This window comes from Corythoichthys intestinalis, chromosome 8 (genome assembly GCF_030265065.1).
Source record: "Corythoichthys intestinalis isolate RoL2023-P3 chromosome 8, ASM3026506v1, whole genome shotgun sequence".
Taxonomy (NCBI): Eukaryota; Metazoa; Chordata; class Actinopteri; order Syngnathiformes; family Syngnathidae; genus Corythoichthys; species Corythoichthys intestinalis.
The window spans coordinates 42,235,906-42,253,866 of record NC_080402.1 but is presented as its reverse complement, the minus strand read 5'-3'; the positions used below and the strand labels follow the sequence as shown (position 1 = coordinate 42,253,866).

General features: G+C 39.0%; 1 protein-coding gene across 2 annotated transcripts in view; it reads right to left on the bottom strand.

Moving 5' to 3' along the window:
* LOC130919904 (myosin-11-like) overlaps positions 1-17,603 on the bottom strand; it is a 40,062-nt gene extending 22,459 nt beyond the window's left edge. Inside the window, exons 1-6 of one of the 2 annotated variants that reach the window (XM_057842533.1) lie at positions 17,441-17,603; positions 14,757-15,123; positions 14,458-14,614; positions 6,944-6,971; positions 766-865; positions 612-638 (exon numbers count right to left, since the gene is read on the bottom strand). In XM_057842533.1, the coding sequence (XP_057698516.1) occupies positions 612-638; positions 766-865; positions 6,944-6,971; positions 14,458-14,614; positions 14,757-15,098 (654 nt within the window). In that variant the 5' untranslated portion in view covers positions 15,099-15,123; positions 17,441-17,603. The remainder of the gene's footprint in view (positions 1-611; positions 639-765; positions 866-6,943; positions 6,972-14,457; positions 14,615-14,756; positions 15,124-17,440) is intronic. The other variant, XM_057842534.1, reaches the window with a different exon arrangement.
* Between the last annotated feature and the right edge of the window lie 358 nt (positions 17,604-17,961).

Genomic DNA, 17,961 nt, shown 5'->3' with positions numbered 1-17,961 from the left:
GCTGTGACCACCAACTGTATACTACAGTATGTAATATGGCAGGGATGCTCAGAAAGAATTTATTTTTATTCTATTTTATTTAGGATGGATGACTGTGAGTGACAATTGCAAACCACAAGAGTGAACGAAATCCATTGGGGCAAAGAGCAGGGGACTGGATAAAGAGGAGGAGGCGAGGAAGAGGATGCATTTGAGACAGAAAAAAGTAGATGATCATGCTCACACTGTGCATATTGATAGGTGAGAGACCCTTTCACTGCTGGGGAGGCTTAAGTTCATCACCATTGGCAGTAAAAGGGTGTCCACGGAATATGTTTGAGAAAAAAACTCAACATCAGAATCCACCAACACTAGTTAGCCCTCACGGGTCATTCTTGAAGTTTCAAATGTGACTACAGCAACTATGATCATGCAAATCCACTCTCATTGGGCAACAGGAAAAAACTAATGTTAGGGGAAACACTCTCCACAGTTACGATTTAAAGCTTAAAATATACATGTACACATATTGTTCTTTTGCTAACTAAGTGACAATATCTTCATGCACGTTTTAATTTCAGGAAGAAACAGCACACACACAAAACACACTTCAGGCATTCCCCTTTACTCACGTAGGCAAACTGTGATCCTGATTGTTGCTATTTGGAGGAAATGGCGATATACAGAATTAATGTCTGCAGCAGCCTAAATATATCAAGAGTGAGGGAACTGGCTGACAGACCCTTACTTTTCATTACAGTATGATCACTTTGCCTGCATACTTACAGCACTGCTGTCCTTCTTGCCTTTGTGTGAAGAGGCCACTACAGCCAAGTACTGGATGACTTTCTTGGTGTTCTCAGTCTTGCCAGCGCCAGACTCACCACTGACAGAGAAAAATGTCCAGGTGAGACAGTCAAAAGGGTGAGATAATTGAGAGCTAAGTCACTATCAGACAACCGTAATGGTTCAGAAAGACGGTCTAGTATTGTATAAATTTAGCACTTAGGTACAAGCACAAGCTCATCACTTTTCCTCCCAAAAATGTGGCCTGTGATCTTGTAGAGTTGAGCGATCCCAGAGCCACAAGCCATCAGCCTGCACACAGACCAACTCAGTCATAACTCCATAAAAGGCATGGGAGGCCCTCAGTTAGGCATTGGAAACTCTTGAGAGGAATCGATCTATTTTGTCCTGTTCTCATCAACTGACATTCAGTCTCCAACTGTATACTCTTGTACATGTTGAATAGATTCTAATGGGGCTTTTACCTAAGCATCCAGTTCCCACTCACTATCAGAAACATAATCATGAACAGGACACAGCTGTGCTGGTCATTGCATTAGGTACATCAGATCCACTTGATCTGGCTGAAAATGAATAAAAAATGTGTCACTTAAAGAAACCAATGCTGTCTGAGTGATGTGCTGATTTAAAAAGGTTTCCATATTGCCCTCCACATTTACAGTACTTCAATAAAATGACCAAAATTTGACACTGTTGAGATGAAAAATGGCACTTCCTCCCCGTGAAAATTAATGATAGAACACAGGCAGATATTTGAGTATAAAACCTATCACTAAAATCCACAGACTTACAATATTCGTCCAAGGCCAACAAAAACACTTTGATTTGTCAGTTGTGCTCTTGTGTCTTTTTAAAAAAAGGCTCTAAGTTTGTCCCCTTTGATGAAGGAGGTCCAATCTGAAAAACCTTCATGTAGATCATTCAAATTTCAGTTCTGGTTACATGGCTTCATCGCAACATACTGTACAATTAGTTTGATTTATATAAAATTCCGTGAGTTCATTTGTGTATCTGTAAGTACCCCGTATTAGAGTTTCTCATTCTCTTTTTACAACACACCATATGAAGCCAATTCTGTAAAGCCTGCTGTAAAAATAACAGACAGTGAATGTACAGCACAAACTGTATAGACACACGCTATACATGACGTTCCATGTACTTAACCAGAAACATTACTGCCATATAAGGCCCCGGCTAACTGCGGAGCTTCAGAACAATTGCTGAAAGGGTCTTCATGGTGACTGCACCAACATTGCTGGGTGAAAGCTCAACTCTGTTGTGTCATTTTAGTCTTTTAGTGATTTTTAAAATATATTTCAAATCACACATCACATGGATTTTATCACATTCGTTCAAGCAAGCTGTTTACAACCTTCAGTGCAAAAGCTGGTTTTCTAAAATGCACCACACACATAGCTGCAGATAAACATTTCCAACAAACCCTGGAGAGTGTGTGCTAGATGAGGAAGTGGTTTGATTTAATCAAAATATATACACCATCCTTTTTCATCTAGTGAATGGTCGGGCTAAAAGCAGGACTGCGATGGCCACTCAAAAGCATTGACTTTGTTATCCTTAAGCCATTTTGTAACTACAGTAGGTTTGCCAGTATGCTTTGGATCATTTTCTATTTGGATGAACTATTTGCACCCTAGTTTGAACTTCCTGTTTGATGTCCTCAGGTGTGTTGATTTAGTACTCACTTTAAAGTAGGGTTCTTTTTTTTCTTCTCCATAATGCCATCTATTTTGTAAAGTGCACCAGTCCCTCTTGAAGCAAAACAACCCCACAACATGAGGTGGTCTCCTTCAGATTTCAAATTTGTGATGGTATTTTCAGACTTGCAAGCTTTTCCCTTTTTCCTCCAAACATAATGTTGCCCATTGTTGCAAACAGTGCAATGTGAATTTCAGACCAAAAGAGATGTCACTTTTTGTAGCAGCGTGGTCTTTCAGCCCATGCTGATAAAGTCCTCACTTTACTATGGATAATGACATAAGTTCACTCACTTCAACCTATAGCTTGAGAAGGTCTTCAGATTTTGTTTTTGGGTTCAAATGTACATAACATTTCTTCTGTCATTTTTTATGGCTGTTGTTGCCATAGTTTTCGTTATTGTTGTGGCCATAAATGTCATTTTCATTATTGGTGTTGTTACTATTGCTAGGATATAATTGAGTCCAGATTTTGTTTTTATGAACAATACTTTGAATAAGGTAGAATGCCGGTGCTGATGGTGATAGTTTAAATAAATGGTTATACATATCTATATAGATCAGGGGTCGGGAACCTTTTTGGCTGAGAAAAATTAATTCCGTGAGAGCCATACAATATGTTTAAAACTAAAATTACAGGTAATGTGTGCATTTTATGTACTTTCAACACTTTATTAGTCTCTCAATTCGTTTTAATAACATTGTTATGCTGTTGTTAATCAATGATGAGTATTTCTTACCATTAATGCGACTTCTGGTGCTGCATGGCTTTGTAGTCAGGTAGATGCTTGGTGGGGTTAAGATTCATGCAGGCATTGAGAAACTTAGGATGCGTCTCTTTTCATGTTCACGAAACGCCACGAATCCTGTTTTTCCCCACCACCATGCACGGAGCACCATCAGTGCACACTGAAACAAGTTTATCGATCGGTAGATTTTTTTTCTTTCGCGAACTCAGTGAAGGACTTGAATAAACCCTCCCCTCTTGTTGTCCCTTTATAGTCAAAATCTTGCAATCACGCTGAATTGGGATGAATTGCTTACGTCTGTTGACTCATCCAAAGCTAGAGAAAAACGGTGCCGCATTTATGTCCTTCACTTGCCTCAATATCATTTGACATCATGACGGCTTTTATCCGAAAATTCGTCAAAAACTCCCCGCAAAGAAAAATTCCTCCGTCAGTTCCTGCTGAAAAGCACGATACTCCTTGTCTTTTTTCTTTTTTCCCTCATCTTCTCAAAAGGGTTTCTAAAATTAGTTGACAAACGCGGAAAGCGAAATTAAAAACGAGGAAAGTTTACTTCTCACATGCGCACATTGGCCGCTATTTTCGACAGCAAAATACGGCGACCCACTTGAACAGTGTCTCTGCCTCATCTGCGTTGCCAATGCGATTGATTGATGAATAAATATATAGATAGACACAACGACATGTATGTCTTTTCCACTTTTCCACTAAAATTACTGCAAACCAGCTTTCTAGTCGCCGGTTGTAGTATACGTACTACGTGTCCCATGATCACCCTGAGCTCGCAGACAATGGCATGGGACTTGGAGGGTTTTAAGGTAGCACATCTTTGTTGCTATTTGATGATATCTGGTGTGAATTGCGCGAGTGTTGTCAGAGTAGGCATGTGCCGGTATGAGATTTTCAGGGTACGATAACCGTGAGCAAAAATACCGCGGTTTCACGGTATTGCAATTATAGCTCCAAAATTTTGAGATGTATGGGTTTAAAAAATAAATAAATAAATAAATAAATTTCCATTGAACAGGATTTTTTTTCAAAACATATTTGCAAATTGGAACATGAATATAATGTGAAAATAAATAAACAAAAAATAACAAATATTTTTTATAAAATTAAAATAAATAGAACCTAGACTATACCCACAGCCACAGCTCAAGTTGCTCAATATTAAGAGTAAGAACAAAATAATTGCTATAAAGAGTGAAAAGACTTCTAAATAAAATTAAAAAATATATACTGTATGACTTTTTTTGAGGGGGGAAGCTCAAGTGAAGTTTCGCCATTTTCAGCCACTTTGTCAACTCTAGTCTACATGATGCCATGCCTTTGTGTTAAAAAGAACAAAGAATTCATAAGTTAGTTAAAAATGTATAAGTTAGTTTTATAAATTAGTTAAAATGTAAATATTGTTGAGGAAAGGTTTCATCAAAAAAAAAAAAAAAAAAAAAAGTGGGGAGTGAGACTTCCTTTCTCAATTAGCGATCTTTGACGCGATCCGTTTTCTTCCCCCCTTCTTCCACTCAAGCTTGTTTCTCACTCAGCGGCTGTGAGACATAAAACCTCGACGAAGCTGGTCTCCCAGCTTAGCTTAGGCTAACATTCGTCTTTGTAAGTTTTAGTTAGTTTGTATATTGAATTTGAAAGGAAAATGTGCGTTTTGTTTTTGGCGAACTTTTTAATGGTGCTACTGATATCCTGTTGAACCTAATCACACGTGGAAAAATACAATTGTACAACGTTTTAAATGTATTCATTTGTATATTTCACCACGATTTGAGAGCTCAATAAGTTGAAGAAAAGTACGCCTTGTGTTTGGAGGATTTGTTTTTGGGTTTGCTGGCTGTTTAGCAGAATAGCATCACTGACACTCACGGCAACAAACGGGAAGGTGCCGCTGCCGCACCAAGCCACAAGGTATGACGGAAAATTTTAGTGGTTTTGAAACCGCGACGTTTTCACACCACGGTAAACCGTGAAACCGGTAACCTGCACATGTCTATGTCAGAGCATGAAAAAAGTTAACATATGCCGCTAAAGTCACATCTGCTCATTACTGCACAACATCAGCATAAGACCAGTGACCGTCGCCGTTTCGCGCCAAGGAGTATAACAAAACTTTTTGTTGTTGTTTTCATTAATTAAAGATTTGTCTGCGAGCCAGATGCAGCCGGTGGTAGTGATGTCGGTAATGTTAGTGATGATGCGCTGATGATGACAATATTGGGAAGTGACTGTATTCTCATTGACTTTTTAAGGAGTGAATTGGGGGTGGGACCCCAAAAAAAGCTTGGCTTCTTCCTACTCATTTACGAACTACATATGTATGTATTTATTATTATTTTTGTTGTAATCAATATTACTGTTATTATGCCCCCCACACTCTTGTTGTCTTTAGTTTTGTCAGAGCATTAAAAAAGTTAACATACGCTGCTAAAGTCATATCTGCTCATGACTGCACAACACCAGCATATGATCGGTGACCGTCGCCGTTTCGTGCAAAGGAGTATAACAAAACTTTTTTTGTTGTTTTTAATAATTAAAGATTTGTCTGCGAGCCAGATGCAGCCGTCATGGCTCGCAAGCCATAGGTTCCCGACACCTGATATAGATGAAAACTAGAATGCAAAGAAGTTTATATGTATACACATTCATTATAGCTTGGAGAATACGGGTGGCAAGGGGAAGCTCTGATGCTGTAGGCTAACCCCTTGGCACAGGCACCCAAATCTTGTCTTATATTGGGATTCTAATATTGGGAAGTGACTGTATTCTCATTAACTTTTTAAGGAGTGAATTGGGGGTGGGACCCAAAAAAGCGTGGTTTCTTCCTACTCCTTTACGAGCTACATATGTATGTATTTGTTATTATTTTTGTTGTAATCAAGATTACTGTTATTATCCCCCCCCACTCTTGTTGTATTTTGTTATTACTGCTCAAAATCAATCAAATCAAATCAAATATGGCATTTAACAAATCAAAAATAATTTTGCTATTGAGAATTGAAACAGGAAATGTGTAATCTTACTTGTACGAGTTTGTTTTAATATAGTGTTCGTAAACTTAAGGTCTCTGCTGCAACAGTACATATCATACTTGTCTTAAAAGCTAAAGTTAGTTAATAAAATGTAAGCTAAATTCTGGACAGAAGTTCAGCATTGCTGTGTCACATTTTATCCAAAGATTACTAGACATCTAGTCTCTAGATGGCCAAGTTTGCTGCCAACAAATAGTTTGAAATAAATAAACAACACAGAGGGCAAACCTTTGGATGGCTGATCTAGTTTTCTAATCAGTATAAAAGCCAAACTTCCGGACCGAGTGTCTGAGTAGAGAGCCAGGCTCCAGTCATCTGGGAGGACTGCTTATTTCAAAGTATTTCCAGAGAGACTTTAAGGAAACAAGTACTGTAGCAAAATACAGTATCTGTTGATAAATCAAACAATTGTGTGTCCAAAGTCAATTATTTCAAGCAAACACATTCTAGCTTCTTTTCCACTCCTACTTCCATTTTCTCAATGAGATGGCATGGAGGAGTCTTGATTGTTTGGATATGAATTCATGCAAAATTTTGTAACTGTCTGTAGGCGACGCAAAACAAGCACACACCCAACTGTTGTATGACATCATGGAAAAATAGTTCAGGGAAAAAATAGCAGTAGTGTGCTCAAAAGTGGCAGATTTTCACTTACGTGCAGAGAATGGATTGGTCCTCACGATCTGCAGACACAAAGACATATAATGAGTTTTAACTCGTATCACTAATAGACAATAGTTCTTTCTTTCCTTTGTGTTAGGGTGAGTTATACGTAAACGTTTCTTAATTTATGTGAATTAGAGGCACAATATATTTTACTGTATCTTTTATACCTCATGGGACAACTTCCTAAGCAAATGTCATGCCTTGAGCATGTAAGGGCTATGCAGAAATGCAGCAAATGGGATCCCTGTCACGATTGAAGGGTTTCCAGAGCTTAGTTTAAGCACAGCACCACTCTACGACCCTACCTTGTAAACTGTTATTAGTTTAGCAGTGTATGTAAAACGTTGTGCACGGCTAGTCACCATATCATGACAAATTCCACTAGTTCATTGAAAAGGACCGCCTCAATGCAGCTATGCCTCACACGAGGCGCTGTTAAAAGTGGTTGGTTTAAATAATAATTAAATGGTGTTATACTTACATAGCGCTTTTCCACTACCTCGCCATCTACCTACTGGTGACGCAGCACCAGGAGCAACGTGGGGTTCAGTATCTCATCAGGACGGAGAGGCGCTGTTAAAAGTGGTTGGTTTAAATAATAATTAAATGGTGTTATACTTACATAGCGCTTTTCCACCTTTCAAGGCGCTTTACACTACCTCGCCATCTACCTACTGGTGACACAGCACCAGGAGCAACGTGGGGTTCAGTATCTCATCAGGACGGAGAATCGAACCCACAACCTCTGGTTTTGGGGGACAACTACTCTACCACTGAGCCACGCCACCCCACATTAATTAATGTTCAAATGGTTAAATTCTACATCTGGACAAAACAACAGAATCTGTTCAAAAACTCTTTTAACTAACATGGACTAACCACCAAGTGTTATGCTTAAATACAGTGGTATGAAAAAGTATCTGAACCTTTTGGAATTTCTCACATTTCTGCATAAAATCACCATCAAATGTGATCTGATCTTTGTCAAAAATCTCACAGATGAAAAAACAGTGTTTGCTTTCACTAAAACCACCCAAACATTTATAGGTTTTCATATTTTAATGAGGATAGTATCCAAACAATGACAGAAGGGGTGCAAAATAAGTTAACCTTCTGCCTAAGGAGACTTAGAAAGCATTTGAAACCAATTTTTACCAAACAATTTATGTCAGGTGAGTGGCCAATCACTGATGAGTGGTTTAAAGCTGCCCTGCCCACTATAAAACACACACCTGTTAAGAATCGTCTGATGTGCATCATAGCTCGGTCAAAAGAGCTGTTCGAAGACCTGCGATCAAGGATGTTGATTTGTATAAAGCTGGGAAAGGATAAAACCATCTCTAAAACTCTGGATGTTCATCATGAAAGTTTGGCACTGTTGCTTCTCTTCCAAGGAGTGGCCGTCCGCCAAAAATAACACCAAGAGTTCAGCGCAGAATACTCAGAGAGGTAAAAAAGAACACTAGAGTGTCTGCTTAAGACTTACAGAAATCACTAGCCAGTCCAATATCTCTGTGCACACATCAACTAAATGTAAAACTATAGCCAAGAATAATGTGCAGGGGAGGACTCCACAGAGGAAGCCACTGCTTTCTAAAACATACATTGTTGCTTGTTTAATGTACGCAAAAAGGCACTTGGACACTCCACAGAAGCTTTGGCAAAATATTTTGTGGACTGGTGAAACCAAAGTTGAATTGTTTGGGAGTAACACACAACGTCATGTGTGGAGGAAAAATGGAACATGAACACCTCATCCCCACCGTGAAGCATGGTGGAGGGAGCATCATGAATTGGGGCTGTTTGCTACCTCAGGGCCTGGACAACTTGCAATCATTAATGGAAGAATGAATTCAAAAGTTTATCATGATGTTTTACAGGAAAACTTGAGGCCGTCTGTCAGACAGTTCAAGCTAAAAAGAGGATGAATGCTGCAACAAGACAATGATCCAAAACACAGAAGTAAATCAACTTCAGAATGGTTTCAGAAGAACAAAATATGTGATCTGGAGTGGCCAAGTCAAAGTCCAGACTTGAACCCCAGTGAGATGCTGTGGGATGGCGTAAAGACAGCGATTCATGCCAGCCATCCCAGGAATCTGAAGGAACGACAGCAGTTTTGTAGAGAAGAATGGGCCAAGATTAGTTGTGATCGATGAACCAGACCGATCTGCAGCTACAGGAAGTGTCTGGCTGAAGTTATTGCTGCCAAAGGGGTGGGGGGCACAAAATATTAAATGTGATGGTTCACTTACTTATTTTTCCCCCTTCTGTCATTTTTTGTATTCTAGCCTCATTAAAATATGAAAACCTATAAATGCTTGGGTGGTTTTAGTTAAAGCAGACACTGTTTTTTCATCTGTGTGATTTTGAGAAAGATCAGATCACATTTGATGTTTATTTCATGCAGAAATGTGAGAAATTCCAAAAAGTTCAGATACTTTTTAATACCACTGTACCAGCTATGCAACCATTTTCTAAACTTTCTTTCCTCATTACAGAGGAAGACAAAACAATATATTAATCTTTAGACTGAGAAAGTCCTTCTAATCGTGCTGACAAGTAGTTTTATTGTCAACAAGTTTACCGGGACATAATATTTGTTTACTTGGATATGTATTTCAGGGATTTGGCGTTACCAAACACCCACACATACAAAATACTACCCGTTGCAATGTTTATGTTACACAGCTGTAGCAGTAAATACAACGGTGAAACCTAAATGTTTACTTTGTATACAGAAATGAGTTTGTTCTCTCAGGAAATTAAAAGGATTTTTGTTTACAGTGTTATGAGAAAAACCTCTGAAGGTTACATAATCTTCGCAGATATATTGCTATTGAGAACTCACTTAACGAGATGATTTTTAAGACCAACAAATGCTAGGTATTTCATATTGTTTGATCTTCCATGAGAATGCACATGCCCAGGAGGTATGAGAATTAGCGCACAGGCAATAGAAACACTTTCTAATGCTCATTGACTGTGGTAGAGTTGGAATAGACAGTGAACCTTGAGCCAGGAAAAATGACTTTGCTAGAGACATAACTTGGCAAGTCACAATAAGTGCAAATTTAAAAATAATATTGACACATTACAAAGTGTGATAATTGATTCTGCATAAAGTTAAACTATTTTAAACGAATGTGTTTCCCTTAACACTTCATATGTGCCAGAAATGGGTCGCAAAACAACAAAAACGTCCAACCCCATCATCGAACAAGTATCAAGGATAAGGTGAAACCTCAAACAAGAAAGCGAGACTGAAATTAGGGATGAAGTTTGATTCCTTCTTTCTTTTCTATCTTTTCATTCTGTCAATAAATGCCCTTTATTTATGACGAAGAGTCATAACGACCTTTTGAAATAATTCAGGAGTTTCATGGTGAAAAGTGCTTCAAATTAAAAGGGCTTTACACACTATTTTAATGACACTTCATGTTTCACAACCAAAATATGAAAGCATCACAATTTGTAGGATTACTAACAGCTGTATGCATGCATTATATCTCTATAAATATGATATGACATTGCAAGAACATAATGGATATTAACAGATATCCATATATGCACTTACAGGAAACATCAGGCACAGCCACAGAAATGTGATATTTAATAGAAGAGTGTAGAAGAAATTGTACAACATGTAAACTAATTTTATTCTTTGCTTTCATTGTTATGATTTGATGTTTCCTTATAGATTAATGTCACATGAAACTGTTCCAATGAGATCTTTATGTGGTACATAGGATTGCCAACCATTCCTTGAAAAATTGAAACGTCCTGACGGTCCTGTATTCAGAAATAAATTTGCGTCCCGTGTTAAGCTTACAATGGATGCGCGTTGTCCTGCGTTGTCATGAAAATAAAAAAATAAGAGTTTTATTTGTAGAACGAATGAATACTGGTATGGTGCTTTTTAAGAATACGTCTGGGAACGCATTCCCCTGCCTCTCCTGCTTTCTGACCAATGAGCTGAAAGAACAATGCCCGCTTATCTCATTGGTCGAGGAGGTACTGTCACTTGCCATGAGGAAAACTGAAGACAACATAAGACTGTGGGAGATAAGAGGCTTGAGCGAAGCGCAAGTAAACAGCATGTTCAAAATTATGATCATTTGATTTCTTGTTCTTCTCTGTGTACTTTATTTTCATTATCTGTATTGTATTTTTGTGTTCGGCCATTTTTGTTTTCATTTCCACCAGTGTTGTTTTCGTCAACGATGAGGATAACGAAAATAATTTCGTCAAGTAACAATTTTTTCATGAAGATGATGTCACGATGACGAGCTAAAAATGTGTCTTCGGAGACATGACAAGATGGATGCCAGTTGTCGTTTAACGAGGCGAGGACGAGACGATAATTCGCCGTAGTTTCCGTCATAAGTTCACAATGTGTGATATTTTCTTATCGTACCTGTAGTTAGCACAAATTTTAGCAGTATTTGGTCATGCCACTCATGTGACATGCTGCGCCTCCCCCCACCCCACACACAGGCTTAAGCGTGTGCCCATTCCAGGCTCCTTTTGTGAAACATGTGTCAGGTGCTTTTTGGTTTGTTTTCTTATCTTTGCTATTCCATGTTGCTTTAGCCTTTAAGGGTTTGTGCCGAGTGATCATCACACACTAAACCAGTACTTCTCAAATAGTGGGGCACGCCCCCCCAGGGGGGCGCAGAGCGATGCTAGGGGTGGCACGTGTGACCTCAGGGAACATTTTTTTTTTTTTTGCCGTACTAGAATAAAGTGTACTTGCACATCCACTCAGTGGGTGGCAGTGGCGCTCTCATTTTCAAAGTGCGCGCAGTATTTTTGAAGTAAGCAATAGCACACGGATTCACGGAAGAGACTCATGAAGAGCTGGAGAGCTGTGCGCCATTTTCGAAAGCCGTTTTCCGGCCGGACTCACGCAGCGACCCACTGTCTTCTCCGGTTCTCACGTGTCCGCCCGAGAAGTGCCATTTTTGGCTTGGGATCGTCACGACGACCGCCCTCACCTACGGTTCTCCCTCGGCCGCGGAGAATGCGCTTTTTTCGGGCCGTTTGCCTTTTGGCCACGACATTTAATACAGTGGTGGACGAGGAAAGACCACTGTTTACTGCGTCTAAAAATGATTATAGCGGACAGCCGGAAGCCAAATCAATTAAGACGCCACTTAAAGACATTAGACCCCAATCTCATTGATAAGCCGCTTGGTTGTTTTTCAGCGAATACGTGCCGAATATTGCCAACAATCGTCCCGCTTTGTCAGTGTTATATCAGTAAACCAGTGAGCACTGTTAGCATGCTCAGTGCAAAATAACCCCACACCATTGCAAACTGGAGGTGATATTGTGAGCAGCAAGCAGCGAAAATAAAAACTGTCCTTCTGTCCAAAGACGCTATTTTTTCTTCTATTCAGTTTTGTGTTTTTCGGTCAAATTTTGTGGCATATTGTCCTCATGAGTTAATGTTTCTAATCAATTTGAATTTGTTATTATTTACTGATTTTATTTTTCAGTATCAAATGGTAAAAAATGGACCTTGAGTGTATTTTTACACTTTGGATGTGACTTTTTTTTTTTTTTTTTTAATTCAGGCAAATTGATGCGCGTTAAGTCTTTTCTGTTACAAACAAAACAATGTTAATAAAGTTATACTTTATAAGTTGATCTCTGTTATTTTCTCTAATAGAAAAAAAGGATACAATGTGTGGCAGAGGCGTACTGATAATAGTAATATTATAGACAAATGATACTATTTACAGTGTCGGCAGAGTTTGGGGGGGCGCGAAACATTTACGTCTTCCTTGGGGGGGCGTAACAGAAAATAATTGAGAAGGACTGCACTAAACTAACACGTAGCGTTAGCCTAGCATTCGCGTTAGCTTAGCGTTCACGTTAGCATTAGCATTTAGCGCGCTGACTCAGTGAGTGTCTTCTTAAACTCTAGGAAAACTTTTTACATAAAGTTCCTGGCTTCCAGGTGAGTTTAATTAATTGCAAATAATGTGTTGTTTTCCTGTTGAGTGTATATTATCATCATGAAGATGTTGATGTCCTTGTAGACTCTACAATTATGTGCTTGTCTGTCAATGTTCATTCGAACTTGTTGGAAACCTCCATTAATAAATAAATATATTCATTGACTAAAACTTTTGAAGTTTATAGACAAAAATATTTTGAGAATTGTCGACTAAAATTAGACGAAATTTGTCTGAGTTTTCGTTGACAAAAAACTAGACGAAGACGAACACATTTTGAAATAACTAAAATATCGTCCAAAAGACCAAGACGAAAATGAAAAGAGCTGCCAAAAACAACACTGATTTCCACATTATTTTTGGAGTGATCATCCGCGAAACTTATTGCTGATGGAACTTTGCACGCAGCTAAATTGTTTGAAAAGAAAAAAAAAAAAAAAAAAAAGTTTACCTCGGAGTTTATGTTTGCCCAAACGACCATTGTATTAAAAATACATTGCTGATAATTAGCGTTTTTCATGTGCTTATATCACTCAAACATGTACTGAAAAGTATTTTAATTAAAAAAAAAAATTACTTTTCACATACAGAATTAAAAAGTGTGACCGTTGTCTGCTCTACCAATGAGGTGTCCCTTATTTTTTTACCCAGGGAGTTGGCAACCCTAGTGGCACAATTCTTGTACTTTTGAACCGACTGTGTGTGACCACTCTGTGATTAGAGAATGGCTGGAAGACTGAGTTGATGTAGCAATGAGTATATCAATCAAGGTCTGAGGGTCGCTCAGTCTTTTACACAAATATGAGTATTCTGTAGACCTGCCCAGTCACAAGTGAATGCATTGTATGTTAATTTGCTCCTGCCCCTTGTTGAATAAATGAGTAGCGGCGGGTAGCAGTGTTCAGATCAAGCTAAGAATTTTGAGCATAGCTGAACATTTTCAACTGAAAAAGACCAAACCTACCTCCCTGTCTGTGTTTCATGCCAATGTTGAATGAGATAAACCTAACAAAGAGGTTTATGAGTTTATTACTGTGCTTCAAACACAGTATAAATTTTTTGGGTTATTTTATCTATATTCATTACAATTATTATTTCACATTTTATGTCATTAACATACGCATGATGTGTTACCATACAGTTAAACTATCCCTTTCGTCTATTATTTCACAAATAGCTATGACTGAATGAAGGAAGACCAGGCTGATGGGACAGGAAATACTTTCCAGACCCCCACCCATCTCTCAACCTAGATGTCAACTCCTCAGAGAGAATATCCTCACGTCAGCAAGTGATCTGTTGGGCACGACCTTTTCAGCTCACAAGAAGCGGATTCCATGGGAAAGCGGCCCTGAAGTCACACACTGAGACCGAGCTAGTTAGCGTAGATTGTTTACAGTAAGCACATCTCTGCCACCAACACTTCTGCCACCTCTATGAAACACTGACTCTTCAATAGAGCATTTGATAGAGCTGCTGCCAAGATTGTCCTAAGTGCTGTGTGGGCATGGTGCTTGATGAAACACTGGAAAGACTGTACCTTGCATCATGTTTCTGTAGGCGTTGTCTGTGATGGAGTAGATATGTGGCGGGACTTCATGCCGCTTCTTCCCTTTGTACATTTCAACTATCTTCTCGGAGTAAATGGGCAACATCTTGTAGGGGTTCACCACCACACAGAACAGGCCTGAATATGTCTGCGAGCAGAAGGCACAGCATAAGAGGTTTACACTTCTTGTACGTTTATGTATGTCCATACTTTTAAGGGGGAATTTCTCAGAACAGATTAGTATTAGAAAGACAAGCGTTTGGAATTAATGTGTTTTGATGCATACATACATAAATAAGGCCTGAGAAGTATCTCTCCCGAATATTGTGCAGCACCGAGGCCTCATTGAGGCAGGTGAGCTCGGCCATGTCTTCCACCTTGCTGAACTTGGGCGGATTCATCTTCTGTATGTCATCCTTGTTGACTGTCACCTTCTTGCCATTGTCAGCAAGCTCCACCAGGACTTCGTCGCCGTGCTCCTCCTTGATGCTCGCGGCCTCAAAGCCATGTCTCTCCGAAGGGATCCACACCAGCTTCTTGGCTGCCCAGTCGGCCTGAGCCATGGGGCTGTTTAGGAAATCCTTGTCAACGAAGAGGAACTTCTCGTCCTCGTTTGGGCCCTTCTTAGACATCTTTGGATAAGGAATGGGGGGCCAACTGGTAAAGTAAAGAAGTGAAATGCATTAAAACAGAAAGAAAACAGAAGTGAGGTAGAAAATGGGAAGTGATCTTGCAAAGATAAGACTTGGTCGTGGGAGGAGTTTTGACACATTATTGAATAGATAAGTTATGACTAAAGTGCTACTTCATTGTCAATAACATCTATAAAATTACATATGATAGAATTTTAAAAAGCCTATTATTGTCATCTAAGGTTGCTAAAATCACCCCCCCCCACAACAATGATGCCAAAGTTGGTTGCACAGTACAATAAAAGATAGTTAACCACTATGTTTAGTTAACGTATTCACGTGGGCTTCACTTTCACGAAAATCCAGTAAACCTCCACTGAATGTTACATATGTGGAATGAACTTTGTAATAAAATAATAATTAAAAAAAAAAAAAGATTTGTGTGCGAGAACTCCCAAAGCAGATAAGCAACATGACATTTACCAACTCTAAGTCAACACTTTAATTGACAATATCCATTTTTATCTTTTCCCTTCACCCCTCTATGTCTGTCTGTGTGCTTGGAGGGGGCTTCAGTCTCGTGTTGTGATGACCATATAAGGGCCCCTTCTCTGAAGCAAGGCGCTTTTCTGCCTTCTTCCTAAACAGCAAGGCAAGTGAACACCCAAACAAAGCCCATATAGGGAATAGTATGTCTCGAGCTGCCCTTGTCGTTTACTCCAAAATGATAGTAAGGCAAAGCACTAGAGGCTTGCCTGGTCCTTAACAGTCGTGCTTCGGCCCTTGGAGAATTTTTAAATGCAACGGTCACTGATTCAATTATAAGAGCCATGTGGGCATTAGGGGAGAATGTAAAACTCTTAATACATGCTGTACAATAATGTAGCACTCCACTATTATTACATTGTCTAGGTCCAGTGAGCATGTGAGCACTAGCTTTCTTGAAGTGTCAAATGAGATTGGCCTTTAAACTCTTGAGAAGACAATTTGGTGATTCGAGGATTACGCATGTAGAATCAGCTGTCCACGGGGTGCTGCTTTGACCTCTCCACCCTCCATCTTTCTCTACAGTACTGGCACTCTTTATTAGAGTGGGAACTATGCAGAAAAAAGCCCCTAAAGCCTTCTGAGAAAACAAACAAAGCCCACTGGGACTTGACAAAACAAACCAGCTGAAATGATGTAAAAATATTAACAGGAGACAAAGACAAGCAATGAATGAACATTCTCTTCAGGAAGCAATGATGATGCTTGTAGCTGATAAAGCAAACAGCCTGTTCCTGTATGAGCAGCCTGCTCTTCACTCTTAAACTGTCCGCAACACTATGAGTTGCTCTATTGTCTCAAAATAGCTAATGTATGCTGAGGACGGATGTCGGAAATCGAGTTGACAGGATTAAATCTTGATTTTACTGATCGATACATTTAAAAATTGTTTAATTAATGCATGCCGTTCAATCTGTTCTAAATTACTACTGGTCCAAATAACGATTATTGGCCTTTTTTTTTTTTTTTTATTGTGTGTGGTTTACTGCTTTGTTCAAATTAATAAAACCAGTCATTGAATAATCATTATTCAAGTCTTATTTAAAACACTAAATGAGAGCGAAAAAACATGTCATCTAATAAATTTCTGCCCAAAATAAACGAGATGTCAACCCAAGGGGATAAGGTGACCTTTGTATTTGTGTGCCCTGAGGGTCCTGTGAAGGATTTCACTACTTTCACGGCCTATTTTTAGTAAATATGAAAATACATCTAACTAGCGCTGCATGGAAAATAGTATGATTCATTTATTGACTATCTAACAGATGACGGACACTTTATTCATTAGGAATTCTTAAACTGTCTTTAAGGCTTTTACAGCAGTGGAAAAGTGTGACGGTGCTGAAAACATACGTAAATACCGGATCAGAACCGATCTTGTGATCAAATCAGATACTCTCCGATTTTCCCAAAATAATATCAGTCCCCAATACAGAGTATCGAACCAGGACAACACTATTTACAGGTAAAGTTAATTTATAAAATAGCACAAAATTAATGTTAATATCTTGAGTGTTAGTGTTTAATCAGTTCGCTCAATCAAGCAGGAAATATTTATGACAATTTTCATTTCATTTGCTTTTCATTTTAGAACACAATTTTTCACTTATGACACTTGATTTTATAGTATTTGACACAAAACAAACAAACAAAAACAATCCAATTTCCTCAAGAACTAATCTTTTTTGTTCCTTCTATTTTTTTCTTCTAACTTTCTAATTCGCAAACATCTCACAGATGGGTATTTTGACAAGTGCGCCACAGCATCAGCAGCTGAGCATTGGCGGTATACTCACTGAAGGGAAGAAAAGGTGTGCCGAGGGCAACGTTGGATGAGGAAAGCTGTCGTTCGGAGCGTGCGGCGCTGACAAGGTACTCCCCACACGCACAGTCCAAAAGACCCCTGTCAAATTACGAGCCTTACCATTTAAACCACTCAATTGCGCGCGTGGGCGGGGCTGTATGCCGATCCCCTCCACCAGGAAATGGAAATCGCGTCCATGGCGCACAAGTTTTAACTATTTCAAGGACAGTGGTCACTACCGTGGACATGACATGCAGCATTGCAGCTACACTGCTGGCCAAAAGTATTGGCACCCCTGCAATTCTGTCAGATAATGCTAAATTTATCCCAGAAAATGATTGCAATTACAAATGCTTTGGTAGTAATATCTTCACTTATTTTGCTTGCAATGAAAAAACATAAAAAAGAAATGAAAAAAATTCATCATTTTACACAAAACTCCAAAAATGGGCCGGTGTTCTGACAAATATTGCTACCCATCAGAAATTGCAACTTTGCGGCTCTGCACATGCG